Here is a 19,137-nt window from a genome sequence, read left to right as displayed (position 1 = left end):
TAATTCCTCTCCTTAGAAACAAAGTAATGAATAATCAAGCTTCATCTTATATTAGAAATCGTATTGTTCCATCTGTTTCCAACACAGATCCTGCAGGTTTTCTGAAGCAGAAGAAGATTTTTCTTTCCACCGTCACCTCATGCTTGCTCAGGAGGACGGGTTTCTGCAAAGTCACAGGGTGAGAATAAGGCTTCCTTAGATAGATGACCTATTACCAAGTGGTCCGTTAAGCTGAATTTGACCACATTATATCATAACAGGGACCAAACTATAATGTATGTCATCAGATTTGATTCTGTCAGCTTGATTGATTTGATTATACTTATGTATGTATATGAACTGGATCTGTTTATCTTTCAAAAAGCCTTGAAATCAGATTTGATGTGTCTCAATATAAACTGAGCTGATTGAATTTTTTTTTAAATTGTTTTGCACTGTAAAACATAACAGAAATTAAGTAAAGTTTTCTTGAAATGAGTGTATCTGTCCTTGATGGGATAAGATTTTTGGACTTAAAATAGGAGCAACTCATCTTCATCATCTCATTTCAAGTGCAGTATATCTAATTATCTTATTTGAAGGGTCAAAATACTCACTCCATTGGCAGATAATCTTATTTACCTGCTCAGATTAAGGACAAATACACTAATTTCAAGACAAAAACAAAACTTTTAAATCCGTTTTTGCCGTGCAGAAAAGGCTAACGAAAAATAATTCAACGTTTTAGATTCTCATGTGGACCAAATCGAATGAAAGATATAATGCAATTGATCATCCCTAAGCAAAACAACAAATTAAGACATGCTGAACCTAACTTTTAGAATAGATAAGAGTTAAGTCACTGCTGCATTTAAGGGTTAACGGTGACTGTGCGTAGCAGCAGCATCTCCCTATTGTTTAGCCGTTAACTGGGCTCCTTCTGTGTGATGATATGAGGGTCTATTGTCTGGCCAGCTTTGAAGAGCCAACTTTAAAGAGGATGCCAGGGGAAAAAAAAAGAGATTATCACTGAATGAAGAGGAGACTGTTTCCCCTCGAGGCACGAAACACCTTGAATCCCAAATCCCAGCTTCATCCTGCCATTCTTCTCTCAGCCCTCGTCTCTTTCAAAAGCCAAATGTCCACACGCACTGCCCAAATAGCTTAACTAGCTCTTTCTCATTGTAATCGATTCATCACAAGTGCTGGTTACACAACGTAAGATGTGTAAGGTGATCCGCATGCATGCAAAGATTAGGCACACATTTTTTTAGCTGAAAAGGGAGCACACACCTACGAAGAATTTAAAGGGAAGAGGGGGGGGGGGGCAGAGTTTGGCATGTCTCTGCTGCCTTAAATACCAACAGAGACAAAGGAAGGCAAAGAGTTGCTGAAGTGAATCGCAGAGCAACAAAGACACCGGAGTTATTTAAAAAAAAGCTCCAGTAAAGTTGATATTCAGGAAAATTTACAGCGTAAGTGAACAACATTAGCTATTTTATCTAAATTATTTCATGAATTCACCTATTTCCAGTAAACAGCATATTGGTCATTATAGTTGTTGTAACACTATTATAACATTGTTATTTAACAAATTTGACTGCACTTTATTGAGAAACAGGAACATAATAAGCATATATTGTCTGTTTAGGTGGCTGGCCTGCAGCCTTGCTGCTGAACAGATGCGCTGCTTGTAGTTTTCCAGCTGCGGTACCTTAATAAGAGCGATGGCAGGCGCTCCTTTAGTTTTCACGGTATGACTGTAGGTGTTTTTCAAATGTCTGAATTTGCCTTTCTCCTAGGAGAGGGAAAAGTGCCCAAGTCTTTCAGCCAGCTGACCAACAAGGGGAGGGGCAGCGCTTTCTTATTCTATGGTAAATACAGCCGGAGAAAACTCCAGGGGTCCGAGCCTTTCTCTGGCATCTCATCCGGAGGACTTCACTCTCCTGGTTTTTAATTAGATTTTTTTCATAACCTTAGTTGTGTTGATGCATTACATTTTTTCCACAGGTAGTTTATTTATACATTAATATTTTGTGTTTCCTTAAAAAAAAACTGTCTTTTAAATACTTTTAAATTCAAATCTGTGTCTTTGTGGCAGTTTTGACCCCTGTTGAACACAACCTTTGCATTTGATCTCTGTGTTTGATTGTTTTCCTTCCCTTGTGTGGGAATCCCTCCAAAATATCTAGTGGAATATAGTTTTCCAATAGGTGGAAAACTTTCTTTGTGTTTTTTTTAGATTGGTAATCTACCAATATGCATCTTTTGGTCAAATAAAACAAAAACACTCCACTGATGATGTTATGCAAACATTTTCCAGATGTTTCTGACTAAAACAACGGTCATGCTGGAGGGTTTTTCAAACTCTCACGGAGTGTCAAAAAGCAGAATGGATTGGGAATGAGATTGTTTTAAAATAACAGGCAAACTAAAGGGGATTTTGATCATGTAACCAAAATCAGAACAAAATCTAGTTTTTATTCAAAATTTCTTTTTGAGAAACCCAAGAACTGCTTAATCCAGGAGTCCTCATTAAGTCTGTCAGCAGTCACAAACCAAACAATATTTTTTAACTTTAGCATAGAGAGAAGCTGAAAAATTATCAATTTATTTGACCATCGGCTAAAACAAGCTTGAGCTTTTTTTTTTTTCAACCAATGGCTTCTCCAACTTTAGGCGTTGGATCCAAAACAGAGCTTATAGTTCAACACTATGGTGGCATTGTTTGAAAAGAAAATAGAAGTTGAGTAAACCGTGTATATTAGGGAGACAATTCTCCTTAAAAAAAAACTTCATTACTCAATAAACAGCTTAAATATTTCACTTGTGTGGGAAAACCTGTTTGTGCACTGGTTACTAAGCTGTCACAACTAAAAAGAAGTAAGAAAAAAGAGAGAGAAAAGCTAATTTAAGGTGTAGTACAAGAAAACCTTGATTAATGAGCACTTGTGGACATTTGTCTTTCAGGCTGGCATCTGGCAAAGCTCCTCAGCGAGTTGAAACAGGCCCTGCTGTGGTGTTTGTCATCCTGACTGCTCATCCATCATCATTAGCGAGCGCCGTGGACTCAACGCCGTTTAATGCCCTGGTATCTGAATAATTACAGCAGATAAATAGACTTAAGGTGCTCTTTGGGGACATCTTGACTCATTGGAGAGGGGAGAGGAATAAAAGCCGTTAATTGGGGCCAAATATTGTACCAGAGCGGGGTAAAAATAGACTGAATGGCAGTGTAGCAGAAGAAGCCGTCCGATATTTCAGCAGATAAAGTGAGATTTTCTCCTTTATCACAGGAGTGTTTGTGTGTGGCGATTAGATTTCTTACAACACCTGAAACGCCTGATGCAATCTGTGCCTTTCCTGCTCAGCTGCTATCAGAAGAATGTCTCGCTCCGAAATCATGTGGTTCTCACTTTATCTGCCAGCTACCGACTTCTCGTTTTTCTTTTTTTTTTCTACATCTTGCAAAATGAAGTAGTTTTTGAGAAACTTTTGCATCGTACTTTAAGGGGGGGACGAGAAAAAAAATTTGAGCTTGCTCACTCTGTCCAGGACCTCATTTATCTTCTGTAAACTGTCCTGCATCTCCGCTGTGATTGAGTGTGTTAGGCAGCATGTGATTTCAAGGCCCATTTCCCCCTCGGCCTGTCAGTGGTGTTGTTTCTGTTTTGGACTCTGCTCTCTTCTGGACACATCACCGGGTTAATTCCCCTCCGCATTGTTTAAAAAGAGCTGTCAGTCATGTGAAGTCATTCATAAAGAAAACAAACGCCGCGATGTATAAATACACTCTGCCCGACTCACTCTGTCATACTCACAAAAGCTCGCTAAGCACATAAACAAACAGGCTGCAGGGTGAGAACGGGCACATATAATCGAAAAGGAATCCGACTCTTCCTGTGGAGAGAGCTCCCTCCGTGATAACAGGACCGCAACTCCGAGAGAAACACACACACACACACTCACACACTGGACTCACACTGAACGCTGCTCGCCCCAGTCCAAGCGAAAGGGTCCAGCCTGGAGAAGTAAGGGGTGGCCTTGCCCAGCATGCAGGAGCCCTGCCTGGACACATCGAAGAGGGGCCGAGGCACCAGCCCGAGAGCCTCCATGCAGTCGAACATGTCGTGTCAGAGCGCAGAGACCGGTGAAGCTGGGAGAGGAGTCCGGAGAGGAGCTTCCTGTGGAGTAACCTAATGCCCTGCTTGGTCCAGGTGTTCCCTATCTGCCTCGCCTCTGCCCTCTCCGGTCGCCCTGCTCTGTTCCTCCTCACGTGAAGCGAACCTCTGCTTTCTGGCTCTTTCTGCCTCCCCTTATCTCAGCCTGTCTCTGTTCCTCAGATCACTTGCTTGGCCGCCTGCGTTCTCCCTGCCTGCTGTAACTGATCTCACCTCCCCTCTTGCTGGCTCTGTGGGCCTCTCACACTCCAGCACACTCACAGCCAACTATCTGCTGTGGTGCTGGTGTTGGGAGGAGGAGGAGGAGGAGGGGGGGATTCAGAGGAGGGAAAACAAGCCTGAGGAGGTGTGTCCCTGCTTTCTGATTGACCAGACACCAAACACTCTGTCCCTCCCTTTCTCACTCTGAGTTCTCAAACTCACCTCTACATATTTCATGTGTAGAAAACGTAAAACTAATATTTTTTATTGGCTCATCTACTCGCTTCTTGTTCTTTCGGTTTTTCCTGCCTCTGTTTTCTCAGGGCCCTCTCTTGCACAATGCAAAATCTGCAAACCAATAAATATTAGAAACTGCACCGATCGGTTTGAATTTGGTGAAGAGCGAAAGATAGGCAGAGAGAGAGAGAGAGAGAGAGAAGGGTCTCATCGGCAGATTTCACCCCAATTTTATAGGAACTTGGATTTATTTATAGTACAGTGGCCCGATTAAATGGCTAAATGCAAAAACTCCATTAAGACAAACGCATATCCTGCAATGCGCTTCTAAATGAACAACAAATTATGTTTTTTTTAGTACAATTTGCTAAATCCTAATGCCTTAAATTTCTATGAGGCAGTAGGTGTGCATAGAGTACACAGCATGATAAAGGTTGAAGAAGATAACTGCAGTTGTTCCCAACGATGCAACTAAACTTAAACTAAAGTAAGGAAATTCATATTTGGTTTATTATTTCGTCATCCGCGAAATAATAAACCAAAGCGGATGACGTGGTCCTATTGGCTTCATCAGGGCGTGATCAGCTCTCACTGGAGCGGTTCGCAGCCGAGTGCGAAGCGGCCGGGATGAAAATCAGTGCCTCCAAATCCGAGACCATGGTCTTGAACCGGAAAAGGGTGGAGTGCCTCCTCCGGGTTGGGGAGGATGTGCTGCCCCTAGTGGAGGAGTTCAAGTATCTTGGGGTCTTGTTCACGAATGAGGGGAAGATGGAGCGGGAGATCGACAGGCGGATTGGTGCAGCGTCTGCTGTGAAGCGGGCGCTGTACCGATCCGTTGTGGTGAAGAGAGAGCTGAGCCAAAAGGCGAAGCTCTCGATTTACCGGTCGATCTACGTTCCTACCCTCATCTATGGTCACGAGCTTTGGGTCGTGACCGAAACAACGAGATCCCGGATACCAGCGGCCGAAATGAGTTTTCTCCGTAGTGTGTCTGGGCTCTCCCTTAGAGATAGGGTGAGGAGCTCAGTCTTCCGGGGAGGACTCAGAGTAGAGCCGCTGCTCCTCCACGTCGAGAGGAGCCAGTTGAGGTGGCTCGGGCATCTGGTCAGGATGCCTCCTGAACGCCTCCCTGGTGAGGTGTTCCGGGCACGTCCCACCGGGAGGAGGCCCAGGGGAAGACCCAGGACACGCTGGAGGGACTATGTCTCCCTACTGAAGCTGCTACCCCCGCGACCCGACCTCGGATAAGCGGAAGAAGATGGACGGACGGATTATTATTTCTTTTTTGCAATAATTCATATAATTTCAGGAACATCTGTTTCCGCACCGATGATTCAACACTAATGAGGAAATTCATTGGTAAGTTGAGCAACAGTGTGTTGAACCCAGGCAAAAGTTGCTCACGCTCTGTGAATGCCAGCCAGCTTTTCCTGGTGGCAGTAGCCGCGTCTCCGTTACTAACGTGCGCAAAACCTTCTCGATATTCTGCTAATGTCGAGAAAACACAATTTTGCAATTGCAGGTTTTCCATAAAAAAAAAAAAAAATCATGCAATAAAAAACGCACAAGATATAATTATTTTTCAGCCATTTCTGATATTCTAGCGCTCATCCTCAGCCAACAGAGGAGACGTTGGTATCTCACTGAGGCCTTGGAGCAACAAGCCCCTCATACTAGCAGTAGCTACATAGGAGATGCTTATGGGACATTGTAGTGAGAGATTTTACAGAAGAGTTATATTAAAGTTACACCAATTTAGATAAGGCTGAAAAACCACCTCATCTTTAAGGAAAAATAGTTTTTTTTATTGAAAAACGTGAGTATTTCTAAAACTAGTGTGTTTCCATTCAGCAAATCTATTTTCCTAAATACAATTTGCGCGATCTGATGGCCAATGGAAACGCAGCTAGTATGACGTGTGTGTGGTAGCGTCTCATTCATGGGAAAAGCAAGGCTTGCCATCACTGGAGGCGATGTATATGCAGAGAGATATCAAAATGAGATTCTCTAACCAGTGGGAACCCCATTTCTTCACTCCCAGAAACCAAACTCAGTCATCCAGGATGTCAACACTTGCTCCCACACAGCGGGAATGAAAATGGACTGCTACCAGGATTTTGGGAGCTGAGAGGATGAAATGACCAGCATGCAGTTCTGTTCAGGTATTGACCCGTTCTCAGCCTCCCATGGTTCTTTTATCTGATAATGTGCTGTTTGCATTGTAGACTTCTGTAGTAATAAAAAGACTCTTCAAACCGTAACTATATTTTACCAGATTTTATCTAAAAGGCAGAGGAATGGTTTACAGACACATCAGCGCTGACGGCCTCTTGATCGAACATGACGCAACGGCAATGAATGTGGCAAGAGCCCCGACTAATAATTTCTTAAGCATTATAAAGAAGTCTAGGTACACACCCATGTAAGGGCTGTACACTTCCTAACATGTCGTTAGTAAAATAATGTGTCACCACTTGGGTGCTATCTGATGACCTTGTGTCCCAGCCTTTTGTCCCAGACTGTCTAGGTGTGCATGACGCTCCCAGGACCGACGTTCCACTCGTTCATCCCTTTTCTACATTCTACTCATACCATACGCTGTTTTCTGACAGTTCTGAACTCAATACTTGAAGAAGCTGCTTACTGTTCTTGAGTGACCAGCTCAAACACAGTCTTGTAACAAAATGTTGTTTGAGGATTGGGACGTCGTCCCACAGCAGTGTCTGACCAATCTGGTGAACAGAACAAGGAGGTCAGGGGCGTCCAACATGTCTTGCTTCTTGAAACCTTAATTTTCTGACCCAGTAAAGACACCATAATTTTTTCTGTGGACATCAGCTGTTCATTAGTTTTTTTTTTACAACAGATTACAGGAAGAGGAACATTATGGCAATGCGGATACGACTGATCATTTCCAAGAGTACAGTTGTGACTTTTATGGATACTGGATTTGGAAATGTTGTCAATCTTTTGGAAAGCTAGGTGCACTAACAGCTAATTTAAGACTCTAAAGACGGTTTAAAACGTCAACTTTAATAATTTTTGCTTTAAAAGAAGAGTGAAATCCTGTTCAGCTGCAGAGCTGTGTAACGCTGACTGCCTTATTGCACATATGAAAACAGGTTTAAAAAGTTAAACTACAATCGTCTTGTAACTAATAAAGTTGGCTTTTGTGGACTTTACTGTAGGCTTTCAGTAATAAGAAGGAGTTTAGCAGAAATGTATTCTCATTGAAGGTAAAGTTTAACAGTTTTGTGAAGACAGTTACATCTCTAATCCATCCAGGAATGTATGAATCATATTGAATGTGGCAATTACTGAGGAGATACAGAATCAAAATCAGCTAAAATCGGCATCAGCGGGTTAACAGGCTTGAATGACTGCCCTCTAAATCTCTGATCACAGCATCTCTGGCTCTGTGAAAGCAGCACTAAAGTTAAAGGACATGTTTCAAAGTGATAATTTCCACATCATTTTGGTTTTTTTGCAGTTTATTCATCTTAATTCCCTCTTCTTTAAAAGGAATCTCTTCATTGTTTCGGGACATTTTACTCCTCATTCTTCCCGGGCCTTTGCGCTGGCATCTATGGAAGTGAACTCTTGTGAGTTGGCTTCCAGCGGATGCAGCGAGCTTCTCCTCCTGCAGCTTCCCTCGGTCACACTGAAGTGCAACTGGGCTGCAGGCGGGCCACGCCGGCCCCAAACTCCGCAAAGTCTGGACACTTTGTGTACGAGACAAACTCCCCCTCCCTCCCTCCCTCCCTCCACACCTCCTCCCCTTCCTTCCCTCGTTCTAGAGAGATGAACTCTGGAAGAAACCCCCACTGGGGCCCTAACACCCCCCCCCCACCTCCACCACCTTCACACAGATACACACTCAACTCGTCTTGCCTCTGGCTTCATACTCTCCACACTTCTTTTGTATATTTATGTGCAAGAGTCTGTTTTCATTGTTTTTCCTCTACTTTTTTGTTTGTGTTTCTTTCTGTCTACTGAATGAGTTTGTGGATGTTTTCTCTATTTTTAGGAGTAAATCTCATTTTCATTTCTTTAATCATTGTTTTTGTCCACGGTTTTTACCTGTTTTTTTTTTTGTTTTTTTTTCTGCTGCTAGCCTCACACACCGCTGGAAGCAGAGCCTGCACAGCATCGGCCTGCTGAGCTCTCTCCACACCTTGAGACAATTAGCCTCCCTGCCTCACAGCACCCCGCCCCCTGTTGCTGTTTGAGAAAAGAAGCACATAAATACACAGGGGGGGGATGCGAATAAAAGGAACAGTTGGATCACTTTCCTCTTAATTTCAGCAAAAACCCGGTGCTCACTCCACCTCTTTCATCACCGGAAAGCTAATCTCTTTGAAAACGCAAGAAAACCCTTTTAAACCGAGTTTGCGTCCTTTCTTTTCAAACGTCCAACTCGTAGCGAGGCAGAGTTTGCGCTACTTCTTTGTCCGATAACACAAGAATCGAGTTCTCCGGCTAAATGTCCTGGCCTCACGTCTGACACAAAAAACCAGGCCCGAACAATGGATCCTGTCTCTCCGTCTCTGCACAGCCAGCTCCTCCTGTTCGTTATTTGCACAAAGTCCTGCTGCGGCCGTTCGCAGGCCCACCGATACGGTCACAAATGCGAAGCAATGAAACGTGAGCGCATGACTGCTGTTTGTGATATTCATGGGTGTTGGAATGTGCAGCAGAAAGAGCAGTGGGAACATGTGTGTGTGTGTGTGTGTGTGTGTGTGTGTCTGGGTGGGTGGGTGTGCAGACGTGCTGACAATTATGTGTGTGCTTAAAGAGAGTGCCTGTGATGACAGACAGAAAGAAAAACACACAAGCCTAACTATGTGCCTTTAGGTTCAAGTTACTATCACATTCACCACACACACACACACACACACACACACACTGAAAAACACACTCACATTCCCAAAATATAGTCGAGGACAAGATGTCACCAGTGCAGAAGTTACAGTCGTGTGAAAAAATGAGGTCCCCCTGTTGAATATTCAGTCCTTTCTTAATGAACAAATGTTCTCATATTCATATTCTGGTCCTGTTTTTATCCACTTCTAGAGGGGAAAGTGACGTTGTTGCACTCAAACAACAACAACGGTTACTCATTTAGCAAAAGATCTCAGCCAGAAATGTGCTTTCTGACAGCAGGAGAAGTTAGGGCGCCCCCCCCCCCCCCCTCTAACAGCCAGCCTTACCCACATGGTTAGGGAGAACTTCAGGGAGACATTTCTCGTAACCATCTGCCCGTCTCCGACATCGGTTTAAGGAAACTTTGTCCCACTCCTCGCGTTCAGCTGGGAGTCGTTTCAGGGGGTTTCTTTCAAGGCAGACAGGTTTTCAAGTCTTCACGCAAAGATCTCAGCAGGTCCTTGGTGGATTTACTGGTCCAGTTCTGTTTCACGTTTCTTGTTTTATGCACATGCTCCCACCTTTTCTCTGAGAAAGTGAGTCCTTTATAATTGATTATTTGACAGAGAGGTAGGTTCTGGTGCATGAAAGCATCCCTGAACACTCCCAGCTCTATGCTTCCTGCTTGGTGTGAGGTTCTTTTGCTGGAGCTTGTTGTTCACGTGTTTGAAATAAAGATCTCATTCATTCTGTTTTTGGTCTACGCCACATTTGTCCTCTGTTCTGGTGTCAAAAGCGTTCCGTTTGAATCTCATCTGTCCCAAAGAACATTATTTCTAAAGACCTGGTGTCAGTCTACGTTTTTATTGATAGACTTGAGCCTTGACTTCATGTTTTTCTTATAAAAGCAAAGAGTTTTCTTCATACACGCCTCCCATAAAGGTCGACAGTGGAGGCATACGTGTTCAGCTGCAGCACGCCTGTTGGAGGTCTTGTGAGGATTCTTTCAGCATCTTGCAGCCTGCTTTCAGGGAAAACCTGATCAGGCGTCCAGACATGGAAATGTTGGTAGTAGTTATGAACATTTTCCGCTTGTAGACTGATTTTCATACAGAGGAATGACTGTTTTCAAATAGATTCAATAGCAACCTCTTTAAATCCTTTGACAGACTTGGTTTTCACAATCTTCTTTCTGAAGGCTCTTTAGATCTCACCCTGACATTCGCTCCCACTTAAACAGGACAGACCTGCTGATTATCAATGTTCTGATCAGGTGATGCGAAGTTCCTGGTCTGATTCGCCTGTGTGGGATTTTAGACGTTTCAAGCATGCCTAAATGTCGAGGGTGTCCTAATTTACCCCTCAACTGGGACACGTTTTTATGACATCTTACAGAAAAACTTCCACAGTTCTCTTTTCAGATTCATTGTTTATTTTTACTACCCACATTTCTCAGTGTACATCACCTTTTCTAAGACGGTGGATGATTCAGAAGAGGGCTGAACACTGATGGTAACGTCTCAGAAAATAAACGCCTCGAGAAAGAATAATATTATCCTAACCTGGTGATTTTATTGTATTTTTGCACCAGTTCCCCGAAGCTCTGGACCAACATCAAGCAGACTCCAATGTGTTTTTACCGCAATCCTGCTCAGCAAAAGCACGAACTTACTGTATCAGTGAGCACACATCAGGGGTGCTTTTTTGATGTGGATAACCGCTAACTTCAGATCTGGAGATGTTTTAACCTTCATCTCATTAGGCAACGAAGCCCAGACTTGCACTCGTGCTAATGTGAGTCTGGTTTGAATCTACTTGTAAATCCAGCTTTTACTTTGACCGCGCACCCTTTGGTTCTCGGTGCATTAACAAAAACAAGTACTTAATCCAAGCTTATTAGCCACAGAGTTACTCATAGTGAAAACCAAAGAACTTCCCCTGATCTGGGCTTGCAGCCACAGCAACCTTTTATCACCTTCGAGCCGTCTACAAATAATAGGGGTTCTTGTTTCAGCTTCCCTTTAACGTAACACGAAGAAAAAAAAAAGAGCAAAACCACAGAATATATCTAAGTGAGCTTTAGTTTGAACGGGTTCTTAAACTTCTAAAGGGCCTCGGTCGCCAGCATGGATGCCAGGGTAAACTCTGGTCTGTAATCGCTGAAATCAGTGTTGTGTACAGTTACTGATGTGACATGTTGGATGGTTCGCTCAAGAGCGCAGCAGTCCTAAAGTAGGAAACTAAAGTATCTTCTTTAAGTCTGTTCCAGCTTCACACTCTGTTAAACTTAGAAAATGTGCAATTCTTCAGCAAAATGTATCCAAGTGATATAAAAAAGACTTAATCACAATCAGGATATTAAGTATTTCTGTAAACCTTAAGAAAAATGGCGGTGACTTTGTTTTACCTCCGCCTGAGATAAGCTATCGTGTTGAATCGTTGCTCTGTCCGTACATATGAGTAAATTTTGACTAGTAGCTGTTTTCCTGTAGCTGTGTCCATACTTACAAAGATAAACACACATCTGCCTCATATGAGTGACGTGTCCTCTTGTCTTTACCATTAGAGTGTAGCTGAGAGCAGCTGGGCCATCTCATATTAATACCCCATGGGAACCAAGAGTCACAAAGTCATAATTCACAGCTCCTGGACACTCGGAACAGTTCAGAAATTAAAAGGGTAAATTGCTTTGGTTGGATTAACATCGAATAAATTGACAAGGTTTCAACAAATCTGCTACAGATTATTTTGTTAAAACCATGTTTGTTTTTATATTCTCCTCCCTCTGTATTAATCTACTGTAGTTGAAAGGTTGAATTGTTCTGATTATATTCAGTGAAATTATGCTACTGCAAAAAACGATTCTTTTAGTTAACACACATCTTTACGAGAGGTCCGAATAAATATGAAAGTCTTTTAAGTATTTTTAGTTGAAGTTGGATTCTGGTGACTTGTGACATTCATATTTGTGTCATATTTATGCTGCCAGCTGGGCAGGACTTTGTTTAACCTGTTTAACGTTTTGCCAAATTGGTTTACTCCTTTGTATTTTATTACTGGTTTCTTTGAATGCATCTTATTTGCAGCTGTTTTAGTATGAGGTAAGATCACTGTCAAAATAGACTTGTACATAAAAGGATAGTTGTGTCCATATTAGTCAGAAGTTGTGCATAACAAACATTTGTAAACTCATAATAATTGAAATCACATTCAAAAGATACAACATACAGTTTAAATAGTTACAACTTCAATAACTAATATATACAAATTTCAAATTTAAATTTGTGCTTTATTCTTCATGAACACAAACAACAGCGGCTGCTTGAGAATACAGATTTTTTTTATTTTAGTTTAAGATTAAGTATACATAACTACGATTTAAATTAAAAAACATTTTTTTTGTTATACGTATTTATAAAAAGTGTAGAGTTTACATCCAATGTACATATGCAGAATGAGGGGTAAAACTGAGATGATTTAACTTTATTTCTTTTCAACTACTTCACAATGTTATTTAGTCTTATCTAATAAGCTTGAGTGATGAATGTCTTCATCCAATTATTATGATTGTATTCAATAAAAAGTTGTTTTTCTTCGGTTTAATAGCCGTCTCTGTTTATACGCCCAAAAGAAAGATTTTATTTATTCATTCATAGATACAGTAGTTATAAATGTTGCATTTTGTGCTTCAACAGAATCTCTTTGCATACTTAAAGTGTTGCAAAAAAAGCCATTTTTCGCTCACAGATTCCTTCTGCATTTCCTTTTTGGTCACACTGACATGTTTCGGCTCATTCAACAAATTTAAATATCAGATAACCATAACCTGAATTGGTGCAAAATGCAACGTTTACCCATCACAAAAAAATAATTATTTTATTTTCCACATTTAAAATCGCTCATCAGAACACATGTAATAAATTCTTTGTTAGTTTCTTTCTGACAGATATTAGCATACCAGGAGCCTCTCTTTTCTACGTGTGGTGCTTATCTATTTAAACGTTGCCCCATTATCCTTCTATCTCTGCCTGAGTATCAGTAAAAGCCCTCGAGGCAACATCTGAAAGATGTAATCACACACCGAGAGCCTGTAGCCTGCAGGAGCTCCCCCTCTATCCTCGGGAAGGACTCCAGAAAAAGAGTTCAGATCAGCAGATAACAGCGGCTCAATCGACAGCCTGCGCACACACTCCTGGACTCACGTTGCTATCTGCACAGCTGATATGTGACTATCAGCAGGACAGCCTCTCTAAATAAATCTCGGTGTAAAGTAAATCAGCTTGTTGCCATAACTTTGAATGCTTGCTTTGTTTGTATGCTTTAAGCTCTACTTAAACATATGTGTTTAGATATCAGCCTAGTTATACTTCTTATGGTAGTAGCTGTTGAGAAGTGTGCCTGACTTCGTCGGGGGTGTGGGGATCTAAATTTAGATGTTCCGCCGTGACATGGAGAAAAGTTTACAAATGCTAATGCTCCTGGATCCAGCGAGACATTAAAGCACAAAGACCGTTAACAAGACAGGAAGCCATCGACCCGCAGCGATCGTGTGAGATCCAGCTGTGGTCTGTGTGGATGCAGAGGATCCAGTGAGTCAGTGTTGCTCTCCACCAATCTGCTGTTAGAGACAGCGTGCAGAAATGCATCCTTACTGAAAGGTGCAGCTAAGCCTGCTGGACGCTGGCTAAAAATGTGTCTGACGAACCTTCATCAGACACATTAATTCACACCAACAAATATTTTTTCCTTGCAAATTTCTTTGCAGCAGGACAACTAAGAGTTGTGCACTAAATGTCGTCTCTCTTCCCGTAAAGAAGAAAGGTCAGAATAACCCTAACGCATGGATGGAGTTTACTTTAAGCCCTGTAAGGGACGTTAATCAAACATGATGAAGAAGATGGAGCCTCTCCTCCCAGCAGGAAAACAACCCTGAACAGCAGCCAGAGCTACAGCAGGCTGGTTTAGATCAAAGCATGTTTATATCTTTAAATGAACCAGTCAAAGTCCAGTCCAGACCCAGTCAAGAATCTGTGGACTGATTTTAGCACCCCTGCAACTCTATGTGTCTGCAAAAAGACTGAAAAAGTGGACAAAGGCCTAAGGAAGTCCACTGACCAGTGACTTTAAAAAAAAAAAGAAAAAATCTGCCTTAGTTTTATCTGCTTCAACTGAAATGAGAACATGATGATGATCTTTGCTTTGGCCACACCCTCATATATATATATATATATATATATATATATATATATATATATATATATATATATATATATATATATATATATATATATATATAGAGGACTTCACACATGCATTAATTATGACTGTCCATAGGGTCCGTCGTGATAATTAAAGCATCATGCTATTGGAAATATTATGTGGGATTGCTGCTGTACTTGTCAGAATGAAGGATTGAGATGAATCATTATAAAAAATGACAAATCCAACCCCCGAATACTGAGATTCTCAGTCGAAGACAATGAAATGCAGCATTTCTCCAGGAAAAAACAATGGTAAAAGTCCTGAACTCAGAAGATTCTCTCTAGAGAAGCTTGAGAACTGGCCCTGCAGTGATGATCCACAGCCAACTTATCTGAGTCCTAACATTTGAGCCAAAAAAACAAGACAATGGAAAAGTCCAAAGGAAAATGTTTCCCTGGTTAAGAAGATAATTCCTATGACTTCTGCCAAAAGTGGCTCAATCAAGCATGACGTTTCAGCACTCATCAAAGTTTCCCAAACAACTTCAGTGATGTCAAACTAAACTTTTGAATCTGCAGAAATGAACGACTTTTCTTTGTGAGGGCAGAAATACGTTCTAAAAGAAAAACCATGACTGGCAGAATGATAAAGATACACTGGTTAACCACTTAGTTGCTGTTACGGACAAATAAGCAAATGTCTGTTTGTATAACAGCAACAAGTAATTGTGCATCTTAAATAGAGCTACTAGGATGTGTTTGGTAAAAAGTAATTGTATTTTAAACTATGACCAAAGGAGGGGAAAAATATCTGCTCTCTTTTTTTTATCTGCAAGAGAAATGTATTTAGATTCTGTATTCAGAGACTAAGGATGCCATAAACTTAATATGATGCAGAATCAATCGTAATGTTTTTTTTTCCCGCCCATCAGACTAGCCACATCTTCATAATGTCATGTCGCCGGTTTAAGAAAACAAAGTCAGTGAATCTGAAGTGCAACAGCGCCCCCTGTGGTAAAATGAGAATGCCATGTAACAGAACAAACTAAGAAACTCTTGTCATTGGCCTAAAGTTTCCTCCTTAAAGGGAGTCCTGGTTCAAATATAACGTGCTGGAGCACGTCCACGGAAAGCAGAAAATTACAAACAGGGACCACATTATGTTGACTGTTTTTCCAGCCTGCCTCCTTACTGCCATCTGTCTGGATGGAAAAGTTTCTCCTCTCCTCTCCTCTCCTCTCCTCTCCTCTCCTCTCCTCTCCTCTCCTCTCCTCTCCTCTCCTCTCCTCTCCTCTCCTCTCCTCTCCTCTCCTCTGCCATGTTTCTAATTAAATGCATTATTAGAATTATAAATTTTGCCCGAGGAACCCTCCGTTTCTTCTGTTTTGCACCACAAAGAGCCGGTCAGGGGACGCACATTCGACACACAGGCTGGTCATGTGCGTGGTAGAAGAAATGGATTTTCTTGCAACCCATCTGTGCCTCTCTCCATTTTAACGTCTTGCAGTGAACCCAAATGATCTCCGTACAGATATTTCAATGTTACAAATTAAAATCTGATGTGATATCTTGCAAAAGTATTAATAGTTTTTTGACTGTACCACATTTTGTCATGTTTTTTTAACCACAGACCTCATTATATGTTGTTGGGATTTTGAAGTTAACTGAGAGGAAAAGGGTTTGTGGTTTCCGAAATGGGCTCAGTTGTTAGTGCTGTTAATTTACAGCAAGAAGGCGCTTAGTTCAAACATGGCCAGGGGCATTTCTGTGTGGACGTTACAGTTTGCTTTACAAATAGTATTATTATTATTATTTTAAGAAATAAAGATATAACAAGTGTGACATGAGAAAAAAAAAACACCTTTTGCTTTAATCATGTCTGCAAGACTTACCAGCCCTACACATGTAGAGACGGAAATGCTTGCCCGCTCTTTGCAAAAAAGTTTAGTCAGATTACGCGGCCTGGACTTTGACTAGGCCATTCTAACACATGTAATTTGATCTAAACAAATCCTATTATGACTCTGTATGCTTAGTGTTGATGCTCTGCTGGAAGGTAAATCTCAGCCTCAGTCTCAAGTCTCTAGCAGCAAAAGCGCCCCCTCAGCATGTTGCTGCCACCACCATGTTTACCCGTGACTGATGATAAATATACTTTAATTGTAGGACCAAAACATTTACTACTTATGGCTTTTTAAATAATGGCTTTCTTCTTGCCACTCTTTCATAATCTGTGGGCTTCACAGCTGATTGTCACACGAGCTGAGAATCTCTGCACCTTCTCCGGAGTTGGCATAGATGTCTTTACTGCTTCTCTGATTGATGCTCACTTTGCCTGACCTCTCGGTATCGGTGGATGGCCGTGTCTTGGTTATTTTTCCAACACCAAAGTCTCCACAACTTTATCTCTGACCGGACTGCTGGTCCTTTGTCTGCATGATGCTGCTTGCTCTTTAATGTTCCCTAACGGATCTCAGAGGCCTTCACAGAACAGCTGGATTCATCCAGAGGTTGCATTACACACCCCTGGACTCTATTATTAATAAGATGATTTCAGAAGGCTTGGCTGGTTGTAGTGGATTGCCTTAAGGCACTGAGTAGAAATGCATGGCAGATATTTTAAATCTTTTTTTGTTAAAAAAAACCCATAAATGATTTCACTTCTGTCTCACAATTATGCACAATCATTTGCTACTTCACAAAAAATGCATTGAAGTTTGTGGTTCTAACATGACTATGTGAAGAAGTTTAACACTGCAAAAAGGGAACTAAAAGTAGGTAAAATCTTCTTGAAATTAGTGTATTTTTTTTTATTTGACCAGGTAAATCAGACTATTTGCCAATGGAATAAGATTTTTGTACTTAAAATAAAAACAATTCATCTCTATCATCTTATTTCAAGTGCAGTTTAGCTAATTATCTTATTTTAGGGTTAGAAATTCTCATTCCATTGGCAAATAATCTTATTTAGCTGCTCAAATCAAGTAAAAAATATATACATTTTAAGAAGATTTTACTTTTAGTTCCCTTTTTGCAGTGAAGGGGTGTGAAATCTTTTGGCACTGTAGTAGATGTGAAATGTTCATTTGAGAAAACATGAGTGTGGTAGAAGAGCTGAGTTTAGTTACTCACACAAGGCAGCCATCTCTTTGGGGAGGTCCGCTCCAAAGCGTCCAAAAAGGTGACTGCTGGCCAGCAGGTCAAAGGGCGAGTGTCCCCTCATGGAGTTAAAGGTGAAGGGGTACATGGCACGAGAGAATCCCGTCATGTGACGCATTTGGTGCTCTCTGTTTGTTGCCATTGTGAAAAAGTGTGGCTGTTTATTCATATCAGCTTCTGTTTTTTTGTTGTTGTTTTTAAAAAATATATCTTCTTTGGCTTCCTTTTGAACCTCTCTGTCAGGGACGTACAGTGAGTTTAAAACTGGGTAGTGCCATTCAGCTCCTCATGGCTTCTCTTCTGTCAGGCCACAGAGTGACGAGGAGCGAGTTGTGCAGGGAAGTATGTCCCGCACAGGTCCAAATGCTGCAAAGAAAGAAGGAAAAAGAGAACCAAAGGTTAGATTCTGTAGCACTCATCCAAAAGGGAAAGTTAAGCTATGAATCAGTCTCTTAAATGGATCAGATTCAGGGTTTTGAAATGTGCAACAAATAATATCTATAGGTTGTTTTGACAATGAGGCACCTATGGCATGCAACGCTCTCCGGCCCTTTTTTCATCACCTGACTGAAGGAACAAAAGTCTTCAGTGAACTTGCATCTTCCTTTCACTGAGGATCTTTGTATTGGGGTGTGAGGCTAATGCTAATGGCTAATGCTAGTCCACCTCCTCTCTGTTTTGACAGGATTTGTTGATTATTCAGCAGACTAAACTTATATAAAAAAAAAAGCGTGTCTCCCGCATCATAAATTCAATGTTTTGCCTTAAGCTTTGTTTTTACGGAAACTCCCGTGTGCTCTGTGATTCCAGCTGTTTGGAGGAGACCTGAGCCTCGGCTGAGCAGGTCACATCACACAGACAGACAGGAAGACACGGCGACCAGTGCTGTCTCTGCGTGCATCTAAAAAAAGGGGCAGGAAAACTCGCTGCCTCCTAAACGTTATTATTTGTGCGACAGTCTGCACAAGTTACTGTCATGCTAATTTACAGTGGCCTGCAAAAGTTTTCACCCCCACTTTGCAATTTTCATGCTTTGTGGTCTTACAACCAAACGCTCGCTCCGTTTCTTTTACAGAACATGTCGACAACTTTGAAGATATGTTTTTTTTTTTATTGTGAAGCAAAAAAACAAATAGGACAAAATAACAGTAAACTGTAGCGTGAATAACTGTTCACCCCCTAAAGTCAGTACTTTGTAGAGCTACCTTTGGAGCAAGACCAGCAACAAGTTGCTTTGGATAAGCCTCTCGCCATTATATCTTCTCAAAACGGCTCCAGTTCTTTTATGCTGGATGGTTTTTCGCTTGAGAACAGCA

The 19,137-nt window shown here is 41.5% G+C and overlaps 1 protein-coding gene across 2 annotated transcripts in view; it reads right to left on the bottom strand.

Annotated features, from left to right (window-relative positions):
- Nucleotides 1–18,187, bottom strand: part of LOC105939073 (retinoic acid receptor gamma-A) — a 37,281-nt gene extending 19,094 nt beyond the window's left edge. Inside the window, exon 1 of one of the 2 annotated variants that reach the window (XM_036151244.1) lies at nt 17,795–18,187. In XM_036151244.1, coding sequence (XP_036007137.1) covers nt 17,795–17,990 — 196 coding nt within the window. In that variant the 5' untranslated portion in view covers nt 17,991–18,187. Of the gene's footprint in view, nt 1–3,961; nt 4,435–17,794 lie in introns of those variants that run through there. The other variant, XM_036151245.1, reaches the window with a different exon arrangement.
- Between the last annotated feature and the right edge of the window lie 950 nt (nt 18,188–19,137).

This window comes from Fundulus heteroclitus, chromosome 20, assembly GCF_011125445.2.
Source record: "Fundulus heteroclitus isolate FHET01 chromosome 20, MU-UCD_Fhet_4.1, whole genome shotgun sequence".
In the NCBI taxonomy this organism is placed as follows: Eukaryota; Metazoa; Chordata; class Actinopteri; order Cyprinodontiformes; family Fundulidae; genus Fundulus; species Fundulus heteroclitus.
The sequence above is the reverse complement of the archived record's forward strand: the minus strand, read 5'-3'. Positions and strand labels throughout refer to the sequence as shown.